At 49.1% G+C, this 27,288-nt stretch overlaps 1 protein-coding gene across 3 annotated transcripts; it reads right to left on the bottom strand.

Moving 5' to 3' along the window:
- Nucleotides 1-10,426: 10,426 nt before the first annotated feature.
- On the bottom strand, nt 10,427-27,067 carry LOC128838464 (C-type lectin domain family 4 member F-like). Of its 3 annotated transcripts, XM_054030660.1 has the most exons (7): nt 26,933-27,067; nt 18,199-18,303; nt 15,775-15,882; nt 15,326-15,403; nt 14,285-14,436; nt 13,287-13,405; nt 10,427-10,838 (listed from the first exon to the last, which is right to left on the bottom strand). In XM_054030660.1, exons 1-7 carry the CDS (start codon nt 27,003-27,005, stop codon nt 10,676-10,678), a joined length of 798 nt encoding a protein of 265 aa, XP_053886635.1. In that variant the 5' UTR covers nt 27,006-27,067; the 3' UTR covers nt 10,427-10,675. The 3 variants fall into 3 exon arrangements, with proteins under 3 accessions (XP_053886635.1, XP_053886636.1, XP_053886637.1); XM_054030661.1 differs by lacking the exon at nt 15,326-15,403; XM_054030662.1 differs by lacking the exon at nt 18,199-18,303.
- Nucleotides 27,068-27,288: the final 221 nt, after the last annotated feature.

The following is a 27,288-nucleotide window of genomic DNA, read 5'->3' as shown; positions in this document are numbered from 1 at the left end:
CCCCAATTAGGTCCCATTAAGTTGTTCGAATTTGACTTCCACCTCAAAGGTGGTAATTTCTACTTCCATATCCCCATTTCCATTAGCCACCCTGCCACCAGGGCCGGCTCCAGGCACCAGCCCACCAAGCTTGTGCTTGGGGCGGCACCTGGAGGGGGGCGGCGCGGTGCTCCGGCTCCAGCCGCCGGGGAGAGCGGGGCCACGGCCGGGGCTCACCGCCGAGGAGAGCGGAGCCCCGGGCGGGCTTGCCGCCCTCGCCCCGGCGCTCTGGCCACCGGGGACAGCGGAGCCCCGGCCAGGGCTCGCTGCCCTCCCCCCGGAGCTCCAGCCGCCTTCCCCTGCCACGCTGGGGGGGGGGTGGGGGGCGGAGGCTTTTTTTGCCTGGGGCGGCAAAGAAGCCAGAGCCGGCCCTGCCTGCCACTACCCCGAAACTCATTTCCCTTATTAAAATCTGAAGCAAAGTATTAGTTTAGGAGTTGGGCCATGCCTAGATTCTCTTTAATGTCCACCTCATCCTCCGTGTTTGGTAGTCCCACTCCTTCCTTCCTTGTTTCCTTTTTGTTTATATGGCTATAGAACCATTTACTGTTGCTTTTAATTCCGTTTCCAAGGTCCAACTGTGCTTGGCTATTGACAGTTCACTTTATCCCTGCACTTTCTGATCTCCAGCAGGTAGCTTTCCTTGGTGATCCATCCCATCTTTCATTCCTTATAGGATTTCTGCTTTCTCTTAATCACCTCTGTGAGATGCTTGTTCATCCAGCCTGGTTTGCAACCCTTCTCTAGGAAGTTTTTCCCCTTGCTTGGGATGCAGGCTTCAGGGAGCTTCTGCAACTTTGACTTAAAGTAATTCCAAGCCTCCCCCACTTTCAGATCCTTGAGTTCTTCAGCCCAGTCCATTCCCCTCGTTAATTGCCTTAATATTTTAAAGTTTCCCATTTTGAAATCAAGGCCCCTAGTTGCAGACCTACTTTTGTTTATCCTTCCATTTAGTTGAAACTGAATTAGCTCATTTCATGCAAACCAAGGTTGTCCCCTACAGCCAGCTCTTCTCTGGAGGTCCTCTCTACTCACCAACACTCAGTCTAAAATGGCATCACCTCTTCTTGGTTTGGTGACTATTTGGTAAAGAAATCTGTCAGCTCTCACAGCCAGGAAAGTGTGGGCCCTACCTATTGCATCACCTTTACTTTTATTTCTGTCTTTCCTGAACAGCACTTATCCTTCAATATCTGTACTCCAGTCCTGCCTACTATTCCACCATGTTCCTGTTATCCCTGTAACATCTGGTTTCATTTCCTGCACCAGTAGATCTAGTTCCTCCATTTTGTTCCCCAGACTTCTTACATTGGTGTACAGACATCTTAATTGTTTCTGCTCGGCTTCGCCCAGATTCCTCACCTGATTAGGTACAATCACTTTATCGCCCTCGTGACTGTTAGTGTCATTGCTATGGGCACTATCTTTCCTCTTGTTGTTCCTTCTCCTATCTTCTGCTGTTCCTTTCTCCACTGCTGTATCTGCTCTTACTTGATTTTCCTCCCACTCAATGTTAAAGTCAGGGCTGGAGATTACATGAGCATCTCCCATCTCCCCTAAATTCCTTCTTTAAAGCTCTTTTAATCGGTTGTGCCACCCTCCATCCCAGAATCTATTTCCCTTCCTACCTAGCCGGAGTCCGTCCCATGAGAACAGACCTCTGTCCATGAATGCCTCCCAGTGATCGAACATCCCAGAGATCCTTATAGCTCCACTGCCTGAGCCGTGCATTGATCATCATCGTCTTGTCCCACCGTCGCTCTCCCGCTCTGGGGACAGGTGTGTTGTCAGGACAGAGAAGACAGAGGCACCAGCTCTTCACCTGCTGTAAATTGGTGCAGCAGCTTTGCTCCAGTGGAGGATTTGGCCCATTTAAAATGGGGTAAGGCAGCGTGTCTCATAAAAACGACAGATCCCTGGCTGACAGGCCTCTCCAGCCCATTGTAGTCAATGGGTCAGCGTCTGTGGGGATCATTCCTTCCTAGCCCTGAGTGACCGGTGCACAGCGGCTGGTACGTGGTGGGTCCTGGCCAGAGGAGAGGAGGACCACGCAGCTCGGAGCCTCCCACATCAGGAGTGGATTTCGAAGCCATGACTGAACCTCTCCAAGAACTGGTTTAACACTGACGGAAGGGTCTGTGCATCCAGAGATCTGGGCTCTGTGCCTGGTTTAATCCTGCAGCTCTTACTCCCTGGGACAGCCCTGTTGAAGTTAACGGGACTATTCAGGTGAGTAAGTGCAGCGAATGTTTTACCAGACCCTGCAGGGTTCAATAACATCGCTGTCAAGTGATCACCTCCTGCTCAGCGTGGCTCACAGGCCTTGGCTTACATGGAGCACTGGGGGAAGTCGGCCATTGTTGCTCAAGCACTGCTAGAGCTCCATGGTGTGAGCCAGGGGAAGTGCTCTGAGCAGGGTGAGACGACGCAGGGTGACAGTGACAGGGGCTGGTTTGCCCTGGTGATCTCCCCATTGCCCTCTTCAGTGCTGCTGCACCAGTGGGGGGAGATGTGCCTAAAAGGATGGCTGTAAACGCAGCCCAAGAGCGACACGCTAAGATGGATCCTGTCAGTGGTCAGAGAGCACAAATCTGACCTGCCAGGAACGTGGGAGCAAGGGGGATGGGCCCAGGGAACTGGGAAATCGATATGGAGATTCTGGGCCTGGGGCTGTGGTTCAAACCAAGCCAGGCTGGAAGTCGTGAGCCTCCAACAGCTCTGTGTGGCTCTGTGAGCTGGGTTGGTGGGTCCCAGGCCATGCCAGGGGACAATGTCAATAGCACAAAGCAGCACCACAGCTGGCCTGGCTTGGTCCTCTCCTCACGCACTGAGCTGAGGGGACAGGATGGGCCATGGAGATTGAACTCCCTTCTCAGCCCCAACCTCCATCCCACCCGCTCAGGGCTGAGGCCCCATGGGGGAGCTAGGCCTGCCTGTGCCTGTTCTCTGGATAAAGGGAACCTCCCTCCTCCTGGCCCCCGGTACAAGCTGTGGGGATGGATACAATGGTGACAGGTTCACCAATTCCTCCGCCACCCTCCCCTGGTGACGAGAGGGAGACCCCGTTGCCCGTCTGCTGTGGCCCAGGCTGGCTGCAGCCATTTCCCACCTCCCTCCTTCAACCTCCTGCCGCCCTTTTCCCTGCACCTTCTACCCATCCCCCATCTGCAGCTCCACTAAGCCCAAAGGCCTCTGTAGCCACCTCTTCTTAGTGCTGGCCAAGATGGCTGCCCATCCACCCAGGTGTTAGCCGAGGGTTATGAAAAGAAGCAGCTAACAGGAGGGTGTAGCTGCAGACTCTGGCTGGGGGAACCAGGACTTGATGAGTGGTGCATTTGGTCGGTCTGTGGGTTGTTTGTTTGCTTTCTGTGTACAGGTTGTGTAGGTGGGTCATGGGGCTCCCAAGAATGCAGCTGGGACAGGTCTGTCGGTGCCTCCACAAAAGCCGTGAGGCTCTGACCCTTGCAGCTTTGATCACTCTGCTGTTTGAGGTCTCTGAGTGGTTAATTGCTCCCTGGTAGTGAGGGGTTGAGCTGAGCTGAGCTAAGCAAGGAGACTTGGCGTAAAAAGTCACTTGTTAGGTAAACTCGAGATCCGCAAACAGAAGCAGTGAACAGAAGAGTTTTGAAGGGGTTTGGAGAGGGTGTATTGGAGTCTTTCCTTCCAGGTTCAGCTGCACATGTGGTTTCAGGCTGGCCAGCGATGTAACAGTGGGGGGTGACCGGCAAAGGATGTGCCATGTTCTCAGTCCTGTTTGCTGCCAGAAGGGAATTCCTGTGCAGAAAGTACAAGCAGATAGCTGTGCTGGAGGAGAAGATGGTTGGAGTGGGGGGAGGGGGGGCAGGTAGAGATGTTACTGAGAATCAGAGAAGTGGAGGAGTTCCAAGAAATCCAGCTTCAGGAAACATCCATACTCTGTACTTCAAGGAAGGAAGGAACTGGACACCAAGGGGTCAGGGAGAGAGGAAGTCAGAGAGGAGCCCTGGCAGTTCATAAACCTCAGAGGCAAGAGATCACGGCCACATGCTACACAGCCGGAGATAGACTAGATGGGCAGCCTCTGGCCATCGAGAGAAGAGGACTGGCAGGAATTCCACACAGCTAGAAGTTTCCAATTGACACCAGGTCCTCAGTGTGGAACCTGGGGCAGGTACCTTCCAAGATCCAGCAGGCCCATGGGAATGGAGAGATGTGCAGGACACACCTGGGGAATGGCAGTTCATATTTCATCACGTTTGAGAGACTGTGCACCCTAAGCCTGTGAGAAAATCAGATTTACCCACAAAGAGTTCTCCAACCAGCCAAGGAAGGCAGACAATCCTTGTTAGAGATTCACTGCTCAGAGGAATAGAAAGCACATGTTGCAAGGGACAGGCAGATGACAAGACAGTGCACTGCCTTCCCAGAACCAAGACACGAGACGTCACTCTAAGATGGGATAGGCTTGTGAAGTCGATGGGAAAGGCTCCATCGGTGATGGTTCATATCGACTCTCATGACGCTGCATCATGGGATAGCTCACAGATAGTGGATGACTTCAGGGGACTCGGAAACATGCTGAAGAAGAAGAAGAATGTCCCAAGTGATCTTCTCTGAGATCCTTCCTGTCCCACGAGCAAAGGAAGACAGACGGCAGAAGATTCTGGAAGTGAACCTCTGGGTAGGTAGTGGTGGAGGGCTTTGGTTTGTGGAACATGGTTCCACCTTCCATGGGGTGAGGGGGCTGTATAGTTTTGACAGTCTCCACTTCCTAAGAAGGGGGATCAATCTTCTCGCGGACCAGCTGGCTACAGTAGTCAGGAGGCGGTTAAACTATTAACAAAAGGGGAGGGTAAAAGAGGGAAGATATAGCACTCAGCACAGAATCAAGATGTTAAGAAGAAAATTACCGATAATCAAGGAACCAAAGGAAATGAAGAGAAGAAATTCTTTAATTGCCTGTAGAGTAATGCTAGGAGCCTGGGTAACAAACAAGAGGAATTGGAATTGCTAGTTTATGAGCAGAAATTTGATGTGGTTGGAATCACTGAAACCAGGTGGGATGATTCATGTGACAGGACCAGCCCCAACTAAATCATCCCAGCCAGGGCTTTGTTAAGCCAGGCCTTAAAAACCTCTAAGGAAGGAGATTCCACCACCTCCCTAGGTAACCCATTCCAGTGCTTCACCACCCTCCTAGTGAAATAGTGTTTCGTAATATCCAACCTAGACCTCCCCCACTGCAACTTGAGATCATTGCTCCTTGTTCTGTCATCTGCCACCACTGAGAACAGCCGAACTCCATCCTCTTTGGAACCCCTCTTCAGGTAGTTGAAGGCTGCTATCAAATCCCCCCTCACTCTTCTCTTCTGCAGACTAAATAACCCCAGTTCCCTCAGCCTCTCCTCATATGTCGTGTGCCCCAGCCCCCTGATCATTTTCATTGCCCTCTGCTGGACTCTCTCCAATTTATCCACATCCCGTCTGTAGTGGGGGGACCAAAACTGGACACAATACTCCAGATGAGGCCTCACCAGTGCTGAATAAAGAGGAATAATCACTTCCCTCGATCTGCTGGCAGTGCTCCTACTAATGCAGCCCAATATGCCATTGGCCTTCTTGGCAGCAAGAGCACACTGCTGACTCATATCCAACTTCTCGTCCACTGTAATCCCCATGTCCTTTTCTGCAGAACTGCTGCCTAGCCACTCGGTCCCTCATCTGTAGAAGTGCATGGGATTCTTCCGTCCTAAGTGCAGGACTCTGCACTTGTCCTTGTTGAGCCTCATCAGATTTCTTTTGGCCCAATCCTCTAATTTGTCTAGGTCCCTCTGTATCCGATCCCTACCCTCTAGTGTATCTACCACGCCTCCTAGTTTAGTGTCATTTGCAAACTTGCTGAGAGTGCAGTCCACGCCATCCTCCAGATCATTAATGAAGATATTGAACAAAACCGGCCTCAGGACCGACCCTTGGGGCACTCCGCTTGATACCGGCTGCCAACTAGACATGGAGCCGTTGATCACTACCTGTTCAGCCCGACAATCTAGCCAGCTTTCTATCAGCAAGAATACTGTGGGAGACCATACCAAAAGCTTTGCTGAAGTCCAGGAATAACACGTCCACTGCTTTTCCTCATCTACAGAGCCAGTTATCTTGTCATAGAAGACAATTAGGTTAGTCAGGCATGACTTGCCCTTGGTGAATCCATGCTGACTGTTCCTGATCAATTTCCTCTCCTCTAAGTGCTTCAGAATTGATTCCTTGAGGACCTGCTCCATGATTTTTCCAGGGACTAGATGGGAAACCCAAAACTGTAATCAAGGCAGGAGAGATCGGAATCAAATGGATGGAGGTGGTGGAGAAGAAGAAAGCTAGTAGCAGTTGGTGCTGATACCAAAAGGGACAACCCGTGATGACACCCCAACATCCAGGTCAGCCCAAAGCCCCACCTCTGAAGGAGGAGCCCTCCACACAGCCAGGGAGACCCCAGATGCCCTCTCATCCCACCACCCCACTCTCCGACCATCCACCTCGCCCCAGCCCACAGTCAGCTGGGCGATGCTTTAAATGTAATAATAATAATAATAATATATGGAGATATACCTATCTCATAGAACTGGAAGGGACCCCGAAAGGTCATTGAGTCCAGTCCCCTGCCTTCACTAGCAGGACCAAGTACTGATTTTGCCCCAGATCCCTAAATGGCCCCCTCAAGTATTGAACTCACAACCCTGGGTTTAGCAGGCCAATGCTCAAATCACTGAGCTATCCCTCCCCCCATATTATATTATATTATTAATTATATTAATGATCTGGGGCATGTGAAGGCCAACTGCCCCAAAAGCACCAGCCAACTGCAACTCATCACCCTGGAGTCCCACCGAGAGCCCTCAGGCCCAGATGCCTTGCAAATACCCCCAGAGTGAAGGGAAACTGAGTGTGGGCGGGAGGAAGATTACTGCAAGGAGAGACACTGGAGCACAGGTGTCAGCTATCCACCAATCCATAGTGGACCCCAAATTCATCAACCCAGAGGCCCAAGTGACAGTGCAACCCTTTAAGGCCAACTCTTAACTTGCCTATAGCTAGATTGACTGTCCAGTACAAGGGCTGGTCAGGAATATGGACGTTTGCAGTCTATAACGATTATCCCATTCCCATGCTGCTGGGAGAAGACTTAGCCCACCACGTCAGGCTAACGAAAAGGGTGGGAATGTTAACCCGCAGCCAGGCTAAACAGACCTCCACACACAACCCCATTCCTGAGCCTCCTACAAGAACCCACTCTGTGTCCCCTGATACCACAGGCCTGGGGACCCAGCCAGAAGTGGTGGAACCAGACCCCAGACCAGAGTCTAGGGCAGCAGTTGTAGATCCAGTTCCTGGGACCCAGCCAGAACCAGGCCCAGGATCGGAACTGGCGGAGAAGTCAGCACCAGAGCCCGTGTTTGCAACCCCACCAGAGTCAGGGGAGCCAGCACCAAAGGGCGCCACAGAGCCTGCACCGGCTGCAGCTAAACCGGCACAAGGGGCTCAACTGGAGCCTGGAATACAACCTGGTGCACCAGCAGAAAGCGGTTCACAGTCATCAGAAACACCCCCATCACCTGCATTGCTTCCAGTGGGACCAAGCCCAAGTCCACAACCCAGCAAGGAACTAATATCTCCAGCATCCAGGGAGCAGTTCCAGGAAGAGCAGGAAGTAGATGAAAGCCTCAAGGGAGCATGGACGCAGCATGGAGCGACCCACCACCTCTCAGCTCTTCTAATAGGTCCAGGTTTGTTATAGGAGGAGGACTCTTAAGGAAACCCTTTCTGGTGGGCACAAGGAGGACTGGCATCCTCAGAGACAGTTGGTAATTCCAACTAAGTATAGAGAAAAGCTCTTAAGCTTAGCCCATGATCACCCTAGTTGCCATGCTGTGGTGAACAGGACCAAAGACCGTTTGGGGAAGTCATTCCACTGGGAGAGAATGGGCAAGGACGTTTCTACCTATGTCTGGTCTTGTGAGGTGTGCCAGAGGGTGGGAAAGCCCCAAGACCAGGTCAAGGCCCCTCTTCAACCACTCCCCATCATTGAGGTTCCATTTCAGTGTGTAGCCGTGAATATTCTGGGTCCTTTCTAAGGTGTCTTCCAGCACATAAGGGAGGCAGGATTAACCATTAAGGCCAAAAAGTGTCAAATAGGCCTAAACAGAGTAACGTACCTTGGACACCAGGTGAGTCAAGGAACTATCAACCCTCTACAGGCTAAGGTAAATGCTATCCAAAATTGGCCTGTCCCTAAGTCAAAGAAGCAGGTCCAACCCTTCTTGGGCTTGGCTAGGTATTACCGACGATTTGTACCACAGTACAGCCAAATTGCCACCCCACTGACAGACCTGACCAGGAAAAAACAACCAAATTCAGTTCAGTGGACTGAGAAGCGTCAGAAAGCCTTTAATCAGCTTAAGGTGGCCCTTGTTATGTCTGGCCCAGTACCGAGGGCTCCAGACTTCAACCAACTGCTCGTCATAACCACAGATGCGTCCGAGCGTGGTGTAGGAGCAGTTTTAATGCAGGAAGGACCAGATCAACAATTCCATCCAGTCGTGTTTCTCAGCTAAAAACTTTCTGAGAGGGAAAGCCACTAGTCAGTCTCAGAAAAAGAATGTTACACCATCGGGTATGCTCAGGAGAAACTATGCCCATACATTTGCGGATGGCGGTTCCACCTGCAGATCGACCATGCTGCAATGAAGTGGCTTCACACAGTCAAAGAGACTAACAAAAAACTTCATCGGTGGAGTTTAGCTCTCCAAGACTTTGATTTTGAAATACAACATATTTCAGGAGCCTCTAACAAAGTGGCTGTTGCACTCTCCTGGAAAGGTTTCCCAGAATCAGCCAGGTGAAAATGTCCCTGTATTCTAAGTCATTGTAGTCCATGAAATGTATAAAGTACTGTTTAGTTCTTCATGTAATTATTAGTGAAATTAGAGGTGCATGTATCTTCTTAATTCTGTTTCCTAAACCTCCAGGAAGAAATCCCAGCCGGTGTGGACCCGATCTGAACCAGGCTGGCCAGCACCGGCTGTGATTTGGGGGGGCGTGTGATACATGAAGGGGGGAGGGAGTAGCTCCCTTTGATGGACACCCAGCCAGCCAGTTAGCTGTAAAATCTCTCTTGGTCTGTTCTCTGCTTGCTTTACCTGTAAAGGGTTAACAAGCCACAGGTAAAAGAAAAGAAGTGGGCACCTGACCAAAAGAGCCAATGGGAAGGTAGAACTTTTTAATATTGGGAAAGAAACTTTCCCTTTGTCTGTTGCTCTCTGGGCTGACGAGATGGGGCAGCGGGAATTCTGTTGAAAGTTTGAACCAGATATGAAATCATCAGATCATATCTAGAACTACTTTTAACAATCCAAAGGTGTAAGTAAATCAGAATGTTTAGCTAGACGCGATCAGGTTTATTTCTGTCTACTTTTTAAGGCTTGTGGATCTTCTCTGTGCTAATCCCAGATGCTTTTGTTTGCTTTCAGCTGAACCCCCAAGGAAGCTATTTTTGGGTGCTTAATTTTTGGAATTGCTCTTTTAAAATCTAGCAAAAGCCTAAGTTCCAAATGTAATTTTTTCCTTTTGTTTTTAATAAAATTTACCTTTTTTAAGAACAGATTGGATTTTTGGTGTCCTAAGAGGTTTGTGCATGTTGTTCGATTAGCTGGTAGCCACAGCTAATTCCCTTTGTTTCTTTCTCAGCTCTTCCCCGGGAGGGGGGGGGGTGAAAGTGCTAGAGGGTACCCCACAGGGAAGTATTCCTGAGTGCCCCTTCCTGGGTTAAAAGGTTTTGGGTTTTTTGCATTTGGGTGGTGACAGCATTTACCAAGCCAAGGTCAGAGAAAAGCTGTGACCTTGGGAGTGTAATACAAGGCTGGAGTGGCCAGGATTAATTTTTAAAATCCTTGCGGGCCCCACTTCTGCACTCGCAGTGACAGAGTGGGGATTCAGCCTTGACAACATCAGTCGTCAGGACTGTCATCTTTCCCCCAGTACTAAATGCCCTTGGGAATAAATATTACACGTCTTTGAAGGAACAGCAGCCTGAGATGCAGAAAAACACCAGATTGGGGAGGGACTGTTCCTGTTGGGTTGGAAGGGACACACACGTTTTGATATGTGGCACAGCAGGGCAGGGATAGGAAAATTCGAACAGCTGTTGAATCTGGTCTCCCAGCTGAGCCTAAATTTATCTCCTCGGTGGCCCAAACACATTTTGCGACATACCTTGCTTACCAGATACAACTGGACATTTTAAATGTATATATAGATGGTTGTGACATCATCATAACATCTGATCCAAAGGTGCAAAAATTAGAAATTCAAGTCAAGCAAATAATTATTTATTGGGTGATTGTGAAACAATAACTCCATGATCCAAGGACTTTATTCAGTGACAGACCTGGAAACATACAAATTACAGAGCCAGGCACACTGAGCGGCATAAGGCAGCTGTCTCTGCTACAGCCAGAAATATCACAGCAGGACAAAGCGTCCCTGCAATGCACATCCCATACGGCCCCCTCCAGTGCACAGGGCTCCTCATCGGCAGGTGTCTGGAAAACATGCTCCATAGCTTGGAAATTCAGGTGCTTTCTGAGATACTGGGACCTGCATATCACAGCCCAGCCAGTCCATGGGCCTGCTTACAAATCCACCTAGAAGGCAGAGCGCAGTTCGCATCATTCCACAAATTCCCGTTGCGTGGATGGATGTGAACACAGTCTTCTCTGCTGCCTATCCCCTGATCCCAGTTGTCTGGCTGATTCTCCTCCCAGAACCTACAGATCAGAGTGTTAATGTCTCAGGGGAGAACCACAGCCAATTCCTGAGCTCAGTTCTGCTCTGTGGACTCCGTTGTTGGCAGGGGACCAAGACACCCAGCAATGACGCGGTGAAGCAATCCACCCCCCAGCCACCCCTCAGAGTTCTCTACAGCTCTTGTGTCCATGGTAACGAAGGGCTTCTGACGGCTGGGGGTAGCAACTGCCGTACGCCTGACAGGCCAGCAAAGAGCCCAAGTCAGTCTGTGGCTCCAAATGCTGACAGCAGCAACTCCGATCTCAGTGCCCAGAACCAAAGCACGTGGCACAGCACGTCCCAGGCACCCCCGAGATGGGAACGCAGGAACGGGAAGAGAGGGCAGCGGGGGTCAGTCATTAACTTCTCCAGGGCCCTGCTTATGGGCCCCATCCATAGCCCACTGAGGTCACTGCACCGACTGCAGCTGGCTCCGGCCATGTCCCCGGCCCCACAGCCTCCCCTTCCCCAGCCTGACAGAGGGGAGAGCGCAGTGCAATCCCCAGGAGAGCGTGAACCTGCCGCTCACTCCAGACTCACCTGGATGTACTGAGTTGACTTGAGGCCAAATCAGGGCCGGCTCTAGTTTTTTTGCCACCCCAAGCAAAAAAAATTTTGGCTGCCCCCCATCCCAGCCCTGGCTCCTCACCACACCCCCTGCTGTCCCAGCCCTGGGCTCTCCCCCACACCCACACCCCCTGCTGCCCCAGATCTGGGCTCCCTCATTCCTCCCCACCAGTGCCCCCTCCACACACACACACAGCTCCTGCCGCCCAAGCCCTGGGCTCTCCCCCCACAACCACCACCTGCACCCTCCTTCCGCCGCAGCCCTGGATCACTGGTAACTCACTCCCAGGGCAGGTCATTCAGCAGGAATTTTAGATGTGCACAGAACACACACAGGATCGGTTCCCATATGGTTACAGAACTGCAGTGAAGTGGAACAATTTTCAGCGTGTGTGATTGGAGGATATCTGGATGCATATTATAAGACTGTCCTACTTAAATGAGGAAAAGTTAAGGTGCCTTTATTATTCTTTTGTTCCTCTTTCTTTCTATGGGGAATTTGCCAATGCGATATCACTGTCTTCCTTTTAAACAAACAAACAAACAAAAGGCAATGGCTGTTGAAAATAGCAATTCCAGTCCTAATAACCCCTAGGAAGCATTTCTAGTTCAATTTTATCCTACTTTTTCTACAGCAGGTTACAGTGGATCAGTATATTTGATTTGGGAGAAATGAACTAACAGCCACCCAAACTGAGCTTGAGCACTCCTGAATTTTGAGGTGTTCAAATCTGGAAGGCAGGTGCTGGGGGGGGGGGGGGGGGGGCGCTATGGCTCCGCAGGGGAGCACGGCAGCATGCATGCAGCAGCGTGTCTGGCGCTGCGCAAAGCCAGACACGCTGGTCTGAGTGGCACGGTAAAGGGCTGGGGGGTTGGAGAAGGGGTAGGTGGTTCTGGGGGGGCAGTCAAGGGACAGGCAGTAGGGGGGGTTGGATGGGGTGGAGGTTCCGGGGGGGGCAGTCAGGGGCAGGGAGAAGGGGCGGTTAGAGGGGTAGGTGGTTCTGGGGGGGGCAGTTGGGACAGGGGTTCAGGGGGGCAGTCAGGGGACAGGGAGCAGTGGGGTTGGATGGGTTGGGGTTTCTGTGGGGGACAGTTGGAGGGAGTGGATGGGGGCAGGGTGGGGCTACCCTCCCTCCCCGTGGAGTGTCCTATTTTTTGAATGTTAAAATATGGTCTCCCTGCCCTTCCCAGCGCAGCTCTCCATTCACAGCAGGCTGCAGCATGAGGTCTCAGCTTCCTCCCTCCCTCCCCCTCTTTCCTGTTGGTAGTGGCCAAGGGAATGCTGGGAAATGTAGTTCTTTCCCTGCTCCAGGGCTGGCTCTATAGGCAGGGAGCTCACCAAGGAACTACAGCTCCCAGGGCCACTGTTGGGTCTCAGCTCCCAGGCTGGATCCCCCGGCTGCCGCCCCTGCAAATGGGCTGCCCCAAGCACGTGCTTGCTTTGCTGGTGCCTAGAGCCGCCCCTGGGAGAGCCCAGTGCAATCCCAAGGAGAGCGTGAACCTGCCGCTCACTCCAGACTCACCTGGCTGTCCTGAGTTGACTTGGGGCCAGATCCTCAGCTGGTGTAAATCCCTGTGGTTCATTCAAGTCAATGCCGAGTTACCCCAGGGGAGGCTCTGGCCCTGGGTCTCAGTGGCACTGAACACACGCTCCGTGTTTAGGGTCCTGCTCTCAGCAAAGGGGCATTAGCAGAAATTCCTGAGAGGATTCATTGCTGTTGTGGCAGCAACTGGGGGCCTCCCTCAGGATCGGGCCCGCTGTGCTGGGTGCTGCATAGACACAAGGGGCCGTACAGACACTGCCCGAAAGAGCTTGTGACCAAACGTGTAATAAATAATCACTTCTCTCAAGCTTTACTCACCCCCTGCTTGTGTCTTCTCTGTATTCTGTGCCATCCACCCAGCGCCAGCTGCCTTCTGTCCCCCGGTCGGTGAGTCCAATCCAGTGATCTTCTCCCTTGGTCTCCTTGGAGAGAAACTCCTGCACAACACAGTTTGCAGCATGTCCAGGTCACCCAAGAGAGGCTGCAGGATGCAGCCGGAGCTGCCTGGGCTGGACAGATTTGGGGGAGAGGAAAGGGCGTCTGGTGGTGTGAGCTGGGCACTGGGCAGCGGGAGATATGGTGCCCTGCCCCCAGACGCTGACAGTGACTAGCTGGGAGACCCTGAGGGAGTCCTGGAGCATCTCTGTGTCTGTGTCTGCATCTGTATCTGCCTGGGGCTACCAGCAGCGACCTGTCTCAGAACACTCCCCCCACAGCCCCTCAGAGCTGGGCTGCGGCAGTGACTGACGGCACCTCAGAGATCACACCAGCGCCCTGCCCTTGGAGGAGACAAAGCTCAGAGCAGAGAACTGGGTGCAAAGTCTAGCCCTGCCGGAGGGTGGGATTTTCCTCCTCCGAAAGTGCCGCAGAGGCCTGGGGTGAGGGCTACAGTGGGCATGTGGGGAGAGAGGATTCTCTGAGAGGTGCATAGCCCCTTGCACACAAGCCTTCCAGATACAGGCTTCCAGATTGTCCAGCAGGAGCTCAGTCCTGGGGAGAGGGATCAAAGCGGGTCGTCCCTGGGAAAGGTCATTGGGTTTGCAGGAAATGCTACATGGGAAGTAGGGAAAATCAGAAATGAGCCTGACCCCAAATCCCCCTCCCCCAGCACCCCAGACTCTGGGAAGTCCAGATCCTGGCACTGTTCCTCTGCCCGTCTCTGCTTTTAAACTGATGGGTGAATCCCCTGAGTCACGTTCCAAGGCTTGGCATACTTTCCGATGGTTTCCAACCTCAGCTGCCACTTTCCACCTCCTTCTGGTATGAAACAAGGCACTGACCCATTGTCCAAGCCCCTAGGAGCTTCCTGCACTCACCTGTTCTGCCTGGGAGGAGACAGAGGTCAGGTGCAAATCCTGAGACACACAGAACCGCTCGGCCTCATCCCATGACTTTTTTTCTTGTGAAAAGTAATAGAGGTTCCCACCGTAAAACCTCCAGCCCCTGGGGAGCTTTGTCAGCACGTCACCTAGGAGCAGAGACTGAGGTGAGACGCCCGGGCTAATGTCACAGGGACACACGCAGGGAGCTCAGGGTTTCTAGTGCTGGATTTCCCCTGTCCTTCAGCTGCCCCAAGCTCAGGGAACTTCTGAATCCTGATTCTCCAGCATCACAATAAGTAACTTTTGTGCCCACATGATGGATACCAAAGAGCGCTGCACTCCATTGCCCATTCTACTAGTTACTCTTCTGCCACTTGTTATTAAAATGTATTTACCTGCTCCACCAGCATGAAACGGGACTTTCCTTGAGCAGTTGACCAAGCCGCTTACATATGTCCGAGGGTCTAGTGCCTCCTAGTGGTCTGCTGTGCTATTGCATACTGCTGTATCTGCTGCCTACATTTTCTCTTCAGTGGAAACCAGAATAATAATAATACCCAGCTCTTCTATAGCGCTTTTCTTAAAAAGAACAGGAGGACTTGTGGCACCTGTGGGGTGCAGGCTCCCTGTGGCGCTTACCTCAAGCAGCTCCTGGAAGCAGCGGCATGTCCCTGGTCCGACTTCTATGCAGAGGCGCGGCCAGGCGGCTCTGCACGCTGCCCCATCCACAGGCGCCACCCCCGCAGCTCCTATTGGCCGTGGTTCCTGGCCAATGGGAATGGCAGAGCTGACGCTTGCGCGGGGGCAGCGTGCAGATCCCCCTGGCTGCTCCTAGGCATAGGACCCGGAGCGGGGACATGCCGCTACTTCCAGGAGCTGCACGGAGCCATGGCAGTCAGGGAGCCTGCCTTAGCCCCCCTATGCCGGTGACCGGACTCAGCTGTGCTGACCGGAGCCGCTGGGGTCCCTTTTTGACTGGGCTTTCTGGTCGAAAACTAGAAACCTGGAAATTCTAATTGTGCTCCTGTTACTGACTGTACTGCTTCCGCATCGTGGTGCAAGATGTGCCGACTTCCTCCATTAACAGCTGCAGCTGGTCCAGTAACGGGAGGCCTAAAACCCATTAAAATAGTTAAAGGGGTGCTGGCATGCGGGGTAGGCCCAAGCTGTAGCAATTGTCCACTCCGGGATCTCAGATGATATTCGGAGGGTTTAGGATGTCTTGCTTCCGTAGTTGTAAGCTCCATGCATACTAGGTGTGAACTGACCCGGGCCTGTCACACCAGCTGACTCAGAGTCCTGCAAATACCTTGAAGTGACACAAAGCGTAGATAAATGCAGTAAAATACCCTCTATGCATGGGGTGCCATCTTCACGCCCCACTGGAACGAATGGGACAACTCACGGAGTAAGGCACCGCTCAGTGTGAGTAAGGGGATCACAGGAGAAGTCAGCAGACAAGATTCTAATACAATAATACTTGCCATTTTGTTCCAGGGCTGATGAATAAGATACGTTGCGAAGCTTCAAAGAGACTTTGATTTTCTGAAATGCTTCTGCAACTTGGTGTTTCTCCCTGAGCTCTCGGTGATCTACAAGAGATGACAGGGGAGAGAAATGACTGGAGAGTCGACACTTTGCCCCCTTTCTTCAGAGGAGAAAGAAGAAATTGGATTGCAGTACCTTCCCTCACGCCGGTGGGTGCTAAGGGTTTGTCTACATGAGAAAATTACATTGGTTTAGAAATGGATTTGGTTAAACATGTGCAACTTCCATGTGGGGAGCCTCATAGTTTAGTTTCCGAATGCCTCAGACTGATTCACTTAAAGTCAGTGTAAAACAAAGCACTCAAACTGAAATAAGAGTGTTCACACGAGGACATTACACCCGTTTAACTAAATCATCTGAAGGAGATGCCGCAAGTTTAGATTAATAGATTTTAAGGATAGAAGAGATCATAAAATCAACTAGCCTGCCCTTCTGCATAGCACAAGCCAGAGAACGTCTCCTAGCTGTGCTGATGCTACAGGAAGCCTGGATCACTCTGTGGTATTTTCCTAAATCTTCCTTCCATATATTGTAGTTTGAGTGCAGAGTGACATATGGCACATGGTATAATTAAGATTCCTTGATATTTCCATTCTAAAGGGTCTTTTCAGTTGATTAGACCTTTATTAGCTTTCATGTTTTGGGCTGAAATTTATGGATCTATGCCTTATTTTTGGTCAAATTCTATTGGCAATTACCATGGTGTATATCTGAATGGACACTACTGTCAGTGAATGAGGGAGGGATGTGTAGTAAATTAGGCAGGCATCCACGCAAGGGCGAGAGAGAACAAAAATGCATATTGAACAAATTCCTCATTTCCTGCACACTGTCCGGGCTTCACACTGGATGAGACAAGGATCTGGCAGAACAAAGAGAATGTGATCCTGTAATTATAAATTATTTGTAATCAATGTCAAAGGGGGAAGACTTAAGGTTTTTGGGGACAAATTTACTTTTGGAATTTTCTGACTTTTGAGTGCTCCGTCTTGCAACCTTCAAGTTCTTTTTGTAACGTAGTTAAATATAAAAAAAAACCTATCATTAAATGGATATTTTTTGTCAGAGAGCGAGCGAGCCTGGAGCACTGGGCCTGGTGTAAGAGCTGAAGCCTGAACCATAGTCAGCAAAGTCAGGCCATGCCATGAACCAAAGTCAGGCCATGTATGAAAGCAGATTCACTGTCCGATACATGAACTTGGCAAGGGCACTGCTAGCCTTGCTAAAACACAGGCACTTCTAAGAAGCAACAGATACTAGGTATGTATGTGAACACATTCCGAAAGATTAGCCCAGGTACATCCTGACCTAGCACAAGATAAGAGGGTTTGACAGAAGTGAGGAAGAGGGATGTTTTGCCCACGACATCTGGAGCAAGGTACAAGGGGAGGTAACAAGCAGATGTTATGAGACTCATAGACTCATAGACTTTAGGTAGGTATGTACATTTTTTGTCTCAGACCTAGAGACAGCTAAAGGAAGATATGATTGAGGTCTATAAAATCATGACGGGTGTAGAGAAAGTAAATAAGGAAGTGTTGTTTACTACTTCTCATAACACAAGAACTAGGGGTCACCGAATGAAATTAATAGGCAGCAGGTTTAAAACAAATAAAAGGAAGTATTTCTTCACACAATGTACAGTCAACCTGTGCATGTTGTGAAGGCCAAGACCATAACAGGGTTCAAAAAAGAACTAGATAAATTCATGGAGGATAGGTCCATCAATGGCTATTAGCCAGGATGGGCAGGAATGGTGTCCCGAGCCTCTGTTTGCCAGAAGCTGGGAATGAGAGACAGGGGAATGGATCACTTGATGATTCCCTGTTCTGTTCATTCCCTCTGGGGCACCTGGCATTGGCCACTGTCGGAAGACAGGATACTGCGCTAGATGGACCTTTGGTCTAACCCAGTATGGCCATTCTTATAAACGTCAGGGTACCTTGCCTTAATACTGTGTGTGGCTGAGGGGACAGCAGAAATTCCCACTGCTGACTGAGCCGTTCCTTGCAACGGGGCACTCATGTGTTAGTGTATCTGTAGCTCCTGGGGCACACTAGGAATGTGCCTTGAGGGCAATAAACCTGGTAGAGTGCCTTTGTCGGCGAATTGTGCCAGTGGTCTTTCTTTATGAGTAACATTGAGGTCTGTTGAATTAGCAGGCTGCAGTCTCTGCGAGTGCTGATAACATTGGAGCTCCAAGAGCAGAAGCACTGAGCAGGTGGAACAGCTCAAGCAGCCAGAACGCATTACCGAGACAATGACATTCCAGCCTTCAACACTTAACAGCTTTTACTACCCTCCTCCCACCCCCCCCAAACTCACATAAATGTTGAGTTTATAGCTACAGCTGAACTTACACATAATGGTCATTGTAACAAAGGAAGCACCGAGGGAAAGACTCAGCAGTATAAGTACAACACGGATGATGACCTCTCTCTTCTGAGATGTCTCAAGTAGTTTTCCTTGAAGGAGAAGAGGAAATGTTACAGCTGCATTTCAAGGGCTGAAATGCTATTGATTATTATAAAGTTAAAATCATATACTAATAGAATAAAAAGAATATATATATACACACATACACACACAGAGTCTTATAAATATCTAAATTTATTAAGTGGTTGTGTAAATTAGAAATTCATATTTTCATAGATTTCTAGTTCAGAGAGACCATTGTGATCATCTAGTCAGACATCCTGCATAACACAGGCCAAAGGACTGCCCTACGATAATTCCTGCTTCAAGTCCAACAGCTGTGGTTGATGTAGAGCGTATCTTTTGGGAAAACATCCAATCTTGATTTTTAAATTTCCAGTGATGGGGAATCCACCACAGCCTCTGATTTAGTTCAGGATTGGTCCTGCTTTGAGCAGAGGGTTGAACTAGATGACCTCCTGAGGTCCCTTCCAATCCTGATATTCTATGATTCTATGATAAGTTGTTCCAACGATTAAGTACCCTCACTGTTAAAAATGTGTGCCTCATTTCTAGTCTGAATTTGTCTAGCTTCAACTTGCAGCCACTGGATTGTGTTATACTAGTGTTTTTCAACCTATGGTCTGTGGACCCCTGGGGGGCCGCAGACTATGTCTAAGATGTCTATTAAAGGTTGTTGTTACCACAGAACAGTGGTTTTCAACCTGTGGTCCACACATCCCTGGGGGTCCACAGACTATATCTAAGATTTCCAAAGGGGTTTGCACCTCCATTCGACATTTTTTCGGAGTCCACAAGTGAAAAAAGGTTGACAAAAGCATAACCACTGTGTTATGCCTTTGTCTGCTAAACTGCAGAACCCTGTATTATTAAATTTGGGTTCCCCATGTAGGTACTTAGAGACTGTGATCAAGCCATCCCTTAACCTCTCTTTCATAAGCTAAATAGACTGAGCGACTGGAGTTTCTCACTAGTGGATAGCAGGGAGGAAGTAGATGTGATATATCTGGACTTTAGTAAGGTTTTTGACGCAGTCCTATGTGACATTCTCATAAGCAAACTAGGGAAATGTGGTGTAGATGAAATTACTATAAGGCGGGTGCACAACTGGTTAAGACCGTACTCAAAGAATAGTTATCAATGGTTCACTATCAAACCGGGAGGATGTATCCAGTAGGGTCCCACAAGGGTGTGTTCTGAGTTTGGTACTATTCAATATTTTCATTAACAACTTGGATGGTGTAATGGAGAGCAGGCTTATAAAATTTGCAGATGATGCCAAAGTGGAAGAGGTTACAAGCAGTTTGAAAGACAGAATTCGAGTACAAAATGATCTTGAGAAATTGGAGAATTGGTCTGAAATCAATAAGATGAAATTCAATAAAGATAAGTGTGAAGTACTACACTTAGAAAGGAAAAATGTGACACAAACACAAAATGGGGGGGAAGTGGTTAGGCAGTAGTACAGCTGACAAGGACCTGGGGCTTATAGTGGATCACAAATTGAATGAGAGTCAAGAACATGATGCAGTTGCGAAAAAGGCAAATGTCATTCTGAGTTGTATTAACAGGAATGTCGTATGTAAGACACAGGAGGTAATTGTCCCGCTCTGCTCGGCACTGGTGAGGCCTCCTCCGGAGGATTGTGTCCAGTTCTGGGCACTGCACTTTAAGAAAGACGAATTGGAGAGAGTCCAGAGAGCAACAAACACGATAAGAGAAAACCTGACTGCAACGGGGTGCCTTGCCCTGCCAGCTGGAGAGCCTCGCGCTAAGCCAACCCGAATACGGAATGAGCCCCATCTGAGGGGAATAAGGCAATTCTCTACGAAGAGCAGTAAAAGAGGGACGCAGAAGGAGCTGCAGCTGTGCTGAAGGATACTGCAGGGAGAAAAAGGGGTGAGTCAGGAAACCCTGGCTGTGTTTGAGACTGAAAGTCAGAGCCCCAGTGAGGGAGAGCTGGGAGGGCTGGTTGGGAGATCAGACTGGGACGGAAGAAGAGCCCTGGGGGTAAGAGAAAACACCAGAGCTAAGTAAGGACTTTTTCTTTGTGTGGTTGGAACAGGCTTTCGCTTGGGACTCTGGGTTGCTGTAAACTGGTTCTAGTACTAAACTAGCCCAGATAAGAACGTTATTAATCAGAGAAAGCCTCTGTGAGTTCTTAAAGGGCCCTTATAAGAAGAAAACCCAGTGGTGAGGAGCCTGCAGAGACATCCCTGGCCAGGAGGGGTCACTCTGTAAGTGGCCATCTGCTATACTGACCAATGAGGAAAGGTTGAAAGAATTGGGCTATTTTAGTCTCGAGAAAGGAAGGCTGAAAGGGGAGCTGATAACAGTCTTCAAATATGTTAAAGGTTGTTATAAAGAGGATGGTGATCAATTGTTCTCCATATCCACTGAAGATAGACCAAGAAGCGATCAGCTTAGTTGGCAGCAAGGGAGATTTAGGTTAGATATTGAGAAAAACTGTCTAACTCTAAGGGTAGTTAAGCTCTGGAATAGGTGTCCAAGGGAGGTTGTGGAGTCCCTGGATGTGGCACTCTGTGCTCCAAAGCAGTACCCTGGTACCCCCACATCTACCAGGGTGATATAATTATATGTTTTGTACAAAGTATGTCTTAAAAGGCTTGATCTGTTGAACATTAATATTCCGTTGGATTGTATGTACTACCATTGTTTATGGAGTTATAAAGTTTCGCTGCGTGTGTGTTACTGAAATATGTTGTGAGGTTGGGAACACCCACAACCAGCCTTTCAGGTGCAACAATGGGTAGTTAAGCTCTGGAATAGGTGTCCAAGGGAGGTTGTGAAGTCCCTGGATGTGGCACTCTGTGCTCCAAAGCAGTACCCTGGCACCCCCACATCTACCAGGGTGATATAATTATATGTTTTGTACAAAGTATGTCTTAAAAGGCTTGATCTGTTGAACATTAATATCCCGTTGGATTGTATGTACTACCATTGTTTATGGAGTTATAAAGTTTCGCTGCGTGTGTGTTACTGAAATATGTTGTGAGGTTGGGAACACCCACAACCAGCCTTTCAGGTGCAACAATGGAGGAGCCAGACATGCTGATGGCCCATTAAAAGGAATCCACACTCCCAAGGACTGTTCCAGGAACCTGTACAATGGAGACTTCTCAGCGAGAACACAGACAATGGAGACTGCTTGACCCAAGCATAGATGTTTCCAGCAAGCTGGAAGACTCTATAAGAGAGGAGAAGTGACATCTTCACTTGGCCTCTCTCCCCGCACAACTCAATCCCTGGAAACGTGTCTGGAGAACAAAGACTGACAAGGGGAAGATGGTCCCAGGCTGGACAGGAGAATCCCAGCTTGTGTAGTAAGGAACTAGACCATCAGGGTGAGATTCAAATCCTGTCTAGTGAATAGAACTCAGATTGTGATTTTACTTTTATTTCTTAGGTAACCAACTTTGATCTGTGCATTTATAATCCCTTAAAATCTGTCTGTCTGTAGCTAATCAGTCTGTTTTATATTTTACCTTAAACAGTGTGTTTTGGTTGAAATGCTTGGGAAATCTACTCACCGTACAAAAGCTGGTGCGTGCCCTCTCCACACTGAGGCGGGGGCAGACTGGGTAATAAATTTACACTGGTCAGGCTTCTGACCAGGGCAGGACGGTACAACCTTGGGGTCCTAGGCTGGGGAGCTGGAGGGAATTGGCTGGAGCCTCTCTATTGTTAGTTCATGAGTAGCTGGTGAAAACATTCATGTGATTTAGCTGGGTGTGTCCCTGCCTGTGGATGGCTGTGTAAGCGCAGAACCTGGAGAGGTTTGCAGCTTGTCACAGCATCACAGTGTAAGAGGGAACCCAGGTTGGTATGTCAGAGGGCTCAGCGGCACCCCAGTTACGTCACACTGTCATTGGAGGTTTTTAAGAACAGGTTGGGCAAACATCTATCAGGGCTGGTCTAGGTTTACTTGGTCCTGCCTCAGCACAGGGGGCTGGACTAGATGACCACTTGAGATCCCTTCAAACCCTACATTTCTATGATTCAGTAAGTCAGGTTTTCTAATCCTTTAATAATTCCAGTGGCGCTTTCCTGAACCCTCTCAAATTTATCAACATCCTTCTTGAAGTGTAGACACAGGAGCTGGACATAATATTCCAGCAGCAGTAGCACCAGTGACCAACACAAAAGTAATACAACCGCCTTACTCCTACTTGAGAAACCGTGGTTATGCCTCCCAGGATTGCATTAGCCTGTTTGGCCTCAGCATCTCACTGGGAGCTCATATTCAGTTTATTACCCACCATGACTCCCATGGCTTTTTCAGAGTCCCTGCTACCCAGGACAGAATCCCCCATCCTGTAAGTGTGGCCTCCCTTCTTTGTTCCTAGATGTATGGCTATACATTTGGCTGTATTGAAATGCAAATTGTTTGCTTGTGCCTAGCTCACCAAGTATTCTAGATCGCTCTGTATCACTGACCCGTCCTCTTCATTATTTGCCACTCCCCCGTGACATTGCACTCTATATGATTTTATGAAAATATGCTAATGGGTTTAAATATAATGTAACTGGAATATGTTTCATGCAAAAGGTCTCTTGTAAGGTATCATTACAAAGCTTATAATCTACTGAGTGTGGTCATCCTATTTGTATGAATGTACCATTTGTATCTAAAACTAGAAATATAAAAAATAACTCTGAGGGCCTATTGTAATTATGCAAAGTGTGGGCCACTAATGGTGGTTTGGAATCTTGATGACTCCCATTAACCAGGACAATTGTCTGCAGATGGCTGTGTTTTACCTGTAAGTCTCTGTCTGTCTGTCTGTCTGTCTCTGTGTGTGTGTGTGTGTGTGTGTGTGCGCGCGCGCGCTGGCAGGTAGGTAATGAAGTCTTGCAGTGACATGTGATCATGTCACCTGAACTGGAATCCATCTTTAACCTGGTGTCTTTCCATTGAGAAGGCGGGGTGGGAACCCAGAGAGGGACAAAGGGTTCCCGCCTTATGCAAAAGATACATAAAGGGGTGGAACAGAACAAAGGGGGGGGGGGGAGGAGCCATCATGAAGAATCCCCTAGCTACCACCTGAGCTGGAACACGGGCTGTACCAGGGGAAAGGATTGTGCCCAGGCCTGGAAGGTGTCCAGTCCGTTGTGGTCAAAGACACCCACGCAGTGATTTTAGTTCAAAGACTCAAGCCTGAGGCCAGTTTATCGACTTACATACCATGCACTGGGGTGCAGTCCGAAGACTGACACCCCGAGGGCCACTCGCAGGCGGGTTTTTATTTCATTAAACCGCAAGCAAAGTACAAACAATACGTCATGAGTTAAGAAACTGGGGTTGGGGTCAGCCCCTCCCCAAACCGCGAGTTAAGAAATTAGGGTCGGGGTGAGTTTCCCCTCCCCCTCCCCCCCCGGTACCTTCCTCATTAATTTCCGAGAAGTGAGTGTTTATTTGGGTAGAGGGGCGCTTGGTGGTTTTCCACAGGGGTGGTACTTGGCACCAGTTTGGGTACATTTCTCAAGACACGTGTTATTTTCCGGGGTCTTTTGGTTAAAGATTAGAGGGGGGGTTTCTAGGGGACGCCTACAGAGCATCTATGATTGGTCATTTTGCAGATAGCTGGAATCACGGAGTGGGTCACAGATCACCCAAAGGAGAAGCTGCATGAGTCAAGAAATTGCATTTAGCTAAAGTTACCTATTGCTTCACACAAGTGGTTATTCTATTTCATTAGTGCTGCTGCTGGGGCTTTTCTTCTATTCTTTCCCTCCTTGCCCCCCCCCCCCCTCTGGTCATGACCCTTGCCCGAGTCTGGCAGGGAATTGTGCAGTCTAGTCTACTTCAGGCCCTGGCCTGGGCCCTGGCCTGTACTGCTTTGTGTAAGGGTAGTTAGCATAACAGATCTCTGTTGGAGGATTTATTTTGGGGCCTTCAGATTCACAGCTCTGGCTATTAAAAAAGAAGGCCCCCCTGCTCTATTTCCCCACAAGTCTGTGAAAGAAACTTATGGAAACATCTCTGAGGGTGAGATTTTGTCTGTATTCAGTTGTATTACTGTATTAGACTTAGATTTGCGGGTTTTATTTTATTTTACTTGGTAATTCACTTTGTTCTGTCTGTTACTACTTGGAACCACTTAAATCCTATTTTCTGTATTTAATAAAATCACTTTTTACTTATTCATTAACCCAGAGTATGTATTAATACCTGGGGAGTGGGAGGCAAACAGCTGTGCATATCTCTCTATCCATGTTATAGAGGGCGAACAATTTATGGGTTTACCCTGTATAAGCTTTATACCAGGTATAACGGATTTATTTGGGGTTTAGGCCCCATTGGGAGTTGGGCATCTGAGTGTTAAAGGCAGGAACATTTCTGTAAGTTGCTTTCAGTTAATTCTGCAGCTTCGGGGCACGTGGTTCAGACCCTGGGTCTGTGTTGAAGCAGATGGGCGTGTCTGGCTCAGCAAGACAGGGTGCTGGGGTCCCGAGCTGGCCGGGAAAGCAGGGGCAGAAGTAGTCTTGGCACATCAGTTGGCAGTTCCCAAGGGGGTTTCTGTGATCCAACCTGTCACACCGCCATCTTTGTGGCACCTGCAAATTGTGTCAATGATGATTTTATGTTTTCTTGCAAGAAAACAGGAACTGATCCCTGCAGGACACCACTAAAAATGCACCTGTTCTCTGATGATTCCCCATTTACAATTACATTTTAGTTAGCCAGTTTTTAATGTGTGCCCTGTTGATGTTCAATAATTCTAGTTTCTTAATCAGTACCAGATTTGCAATGGCGCCAATGGTGCCATGGCACCGGGTCCACACTCAGAAGGCGCCCTGGTGCCCAGACTGTGGCCCCATCCCCTGCTCCGCCCCGAGACCCCACCCCTGCTCGGCGTCTTCCCCCTGAAGCACCTCTCACCGTTTGCTCCTCTCCCCCTCCCATGCGAGTGGCGGGAAGGGCCTGGGAGAAAAGGACGAATGGGGGAAGGGACTTGAGGAGAAGAGGCCAAGTGGGGGCGGGCCCTCAGAGGGAAGAGTGGGGGTGGAGCCTGAGGTGGAGCGTGGGAGGAAGGGTTATAGTCCTGGCGCTGGAACCCACAAAAGATTAATCTGGCGCTGGTGGTACCAAGTCAAATGCCTTACAGATTGCAATTATATTACATCAACACTATCACCATGATTAACCAAATTTGTAGTCTCATCCAAGAAAGATAGCAAGTTAGTTTGATAGGTTTCAGACTAGCAGCCGTGTTAGTCTGTATGGTGTGTATATATATCTCCTCAATATATGTTCCGCTCTATATGCAGCCGAAGAAGTGGGCAGTAGCCCACAAAAGCTTATGCTCTAATAAATTTGTTAGTCTCTAAGGTGCCACAAGTTAGTTTGACAAGATCTATTTTACATAAACCCATGTTGATTCGCATTCATAGATTCTAGGACTGGAAGGGACCTCGAGAGGTCATCAAGTCCAGGCCCCTGCCCGCATGGCAGGACCAAATACTGCCTAGACCATCCCTGATAGACATTTATCTAACCTACTCTTAAATATCTCCAGAGATGGAGATTCCACAACCTCCCTAGGCAATTTATTCCAGTGTTTAACCACCCTGACAGTTAGAAACTTTTTCCTAATGTCCAACCTAGACCTCCCTTGCTGCAGTTTAATCCCATTGCTTCTGGTTCTATCCTTAGAGGCTAAGGTGAACAAGTTTTCTCCCTCCTCCTTATGACACCCTTTTAGATACCTGAAAACTGCTATCATGTCCCCTCTCAGTCTTCTCTTTTCCAAACTAAACAAACCCAATTCTTTCAGCCTTCCTTCATAGGTCATGTTCTCAAGACCTTTAATCATTCTTGTTGCTCTTCTCTGGACCCTTTCCAATTTCTCCACATCTTTCTTGAAATGCAGTGCCCAGAACTGAACACAATACTCCAGTTGAGGCCTAACCAGCACAGAGTAGAGCGGAAGAATGACTTCTCGTGTCTTGCTCACAACACACCCATTAATGCATCCCAGAATTAATTGTATTCATCTCCTTTAATTCTTTATTATTTTGAGTCCCATGTCAACCACCCCTTTATTTTGCTTTGGATGAACAGCAGACAGCCAGGCCTATAATTATATGGGTGGGAGGGGAGAGTCTGTCCCTTTAAAGGTAGTGATGTCTAGTGCTCAGCCTACCCTGACTGCATGGCATGGCCCTTTAAGATTTTGGGAGAGTTTGATGTCTCTCGGGGAAGCTGTATGAACACAAACTAGATCCCAGGAGAAGGAGGAATATCTAGAAATTTTGGAAGTTCCAAAAATTAGTTCTGGCAGGAAGTGGCTGAACCAATTTAGATAAAATTGGAATCTTCCCCACAAATCTGATAGTTTTTTTTAAAAGAAAACTAGTCAAGCTGTGTTCCTGTCCAGACAGATTCATAGGGCCAGAAGGGACCATCAGGATCACCCAGCTGACCTCTCGCATAACACAAGCCAGGGGCTGTTGTGTTTGACTCCTCTCCCGTGGAAGAAAAATTCAGAAACAGATTGAACACCACTTGTGCAGCTCAAGTGGTCAGAGCAGGTTGTGCATCCCATGCCCACCAGCGATCGCCACTCAGCAAAGCTGAACCGTCGAGAAAAGGAAGCCCAGGAAAGATGAAATAAAAGATCTAATGCATCTTACCTTCCCCAAGCTGCCGACTCGGAATTACTCTGGTCACATTCTCATAGGCATTTTCCTCTTTTCCTGCCCTCATGGTAAGTGGAAAACTTCACGATTAGCCCGTGTTCGGTGGCCTTCCTGACGGGTTTGTGAATGTCTCGCTCACCTAAATGTGTGATTGAGAAATAAAAATGGGAAATGAGACCTGCCAATTCTGTAGGACAACAAAACCAAAACCCCTCAGACAGAGTGCCAAGTCATTCACCGCTGTGATCTTTGAGCTACTGCAGATGTAGGGAGAGATAAGAGGGATTGGCCATGCTGCACGTTAGCCACAAACTGTGGCATGAACTGACGTAGGCCAGTTCCACAGGCAA

Source organism: Malaclemys terrapin, chromosome 5 (assembly GCF_027887155.1).
Source record: "Malaclemys terrapin pileata isolate rMalTer1 chromosome 5, rMalTer1.hap1, whole genome shotgun sequence".
In the NCBI taxonomy this organism is placed as follows: Eukaryota; Metazoa; Chordata; order Testudines; family Emydidae; genus Malaclemys; species Malaclemys terrapin.
This window is presented reverse-complemented; position numbering and strand designations above follow the sequence as displayed.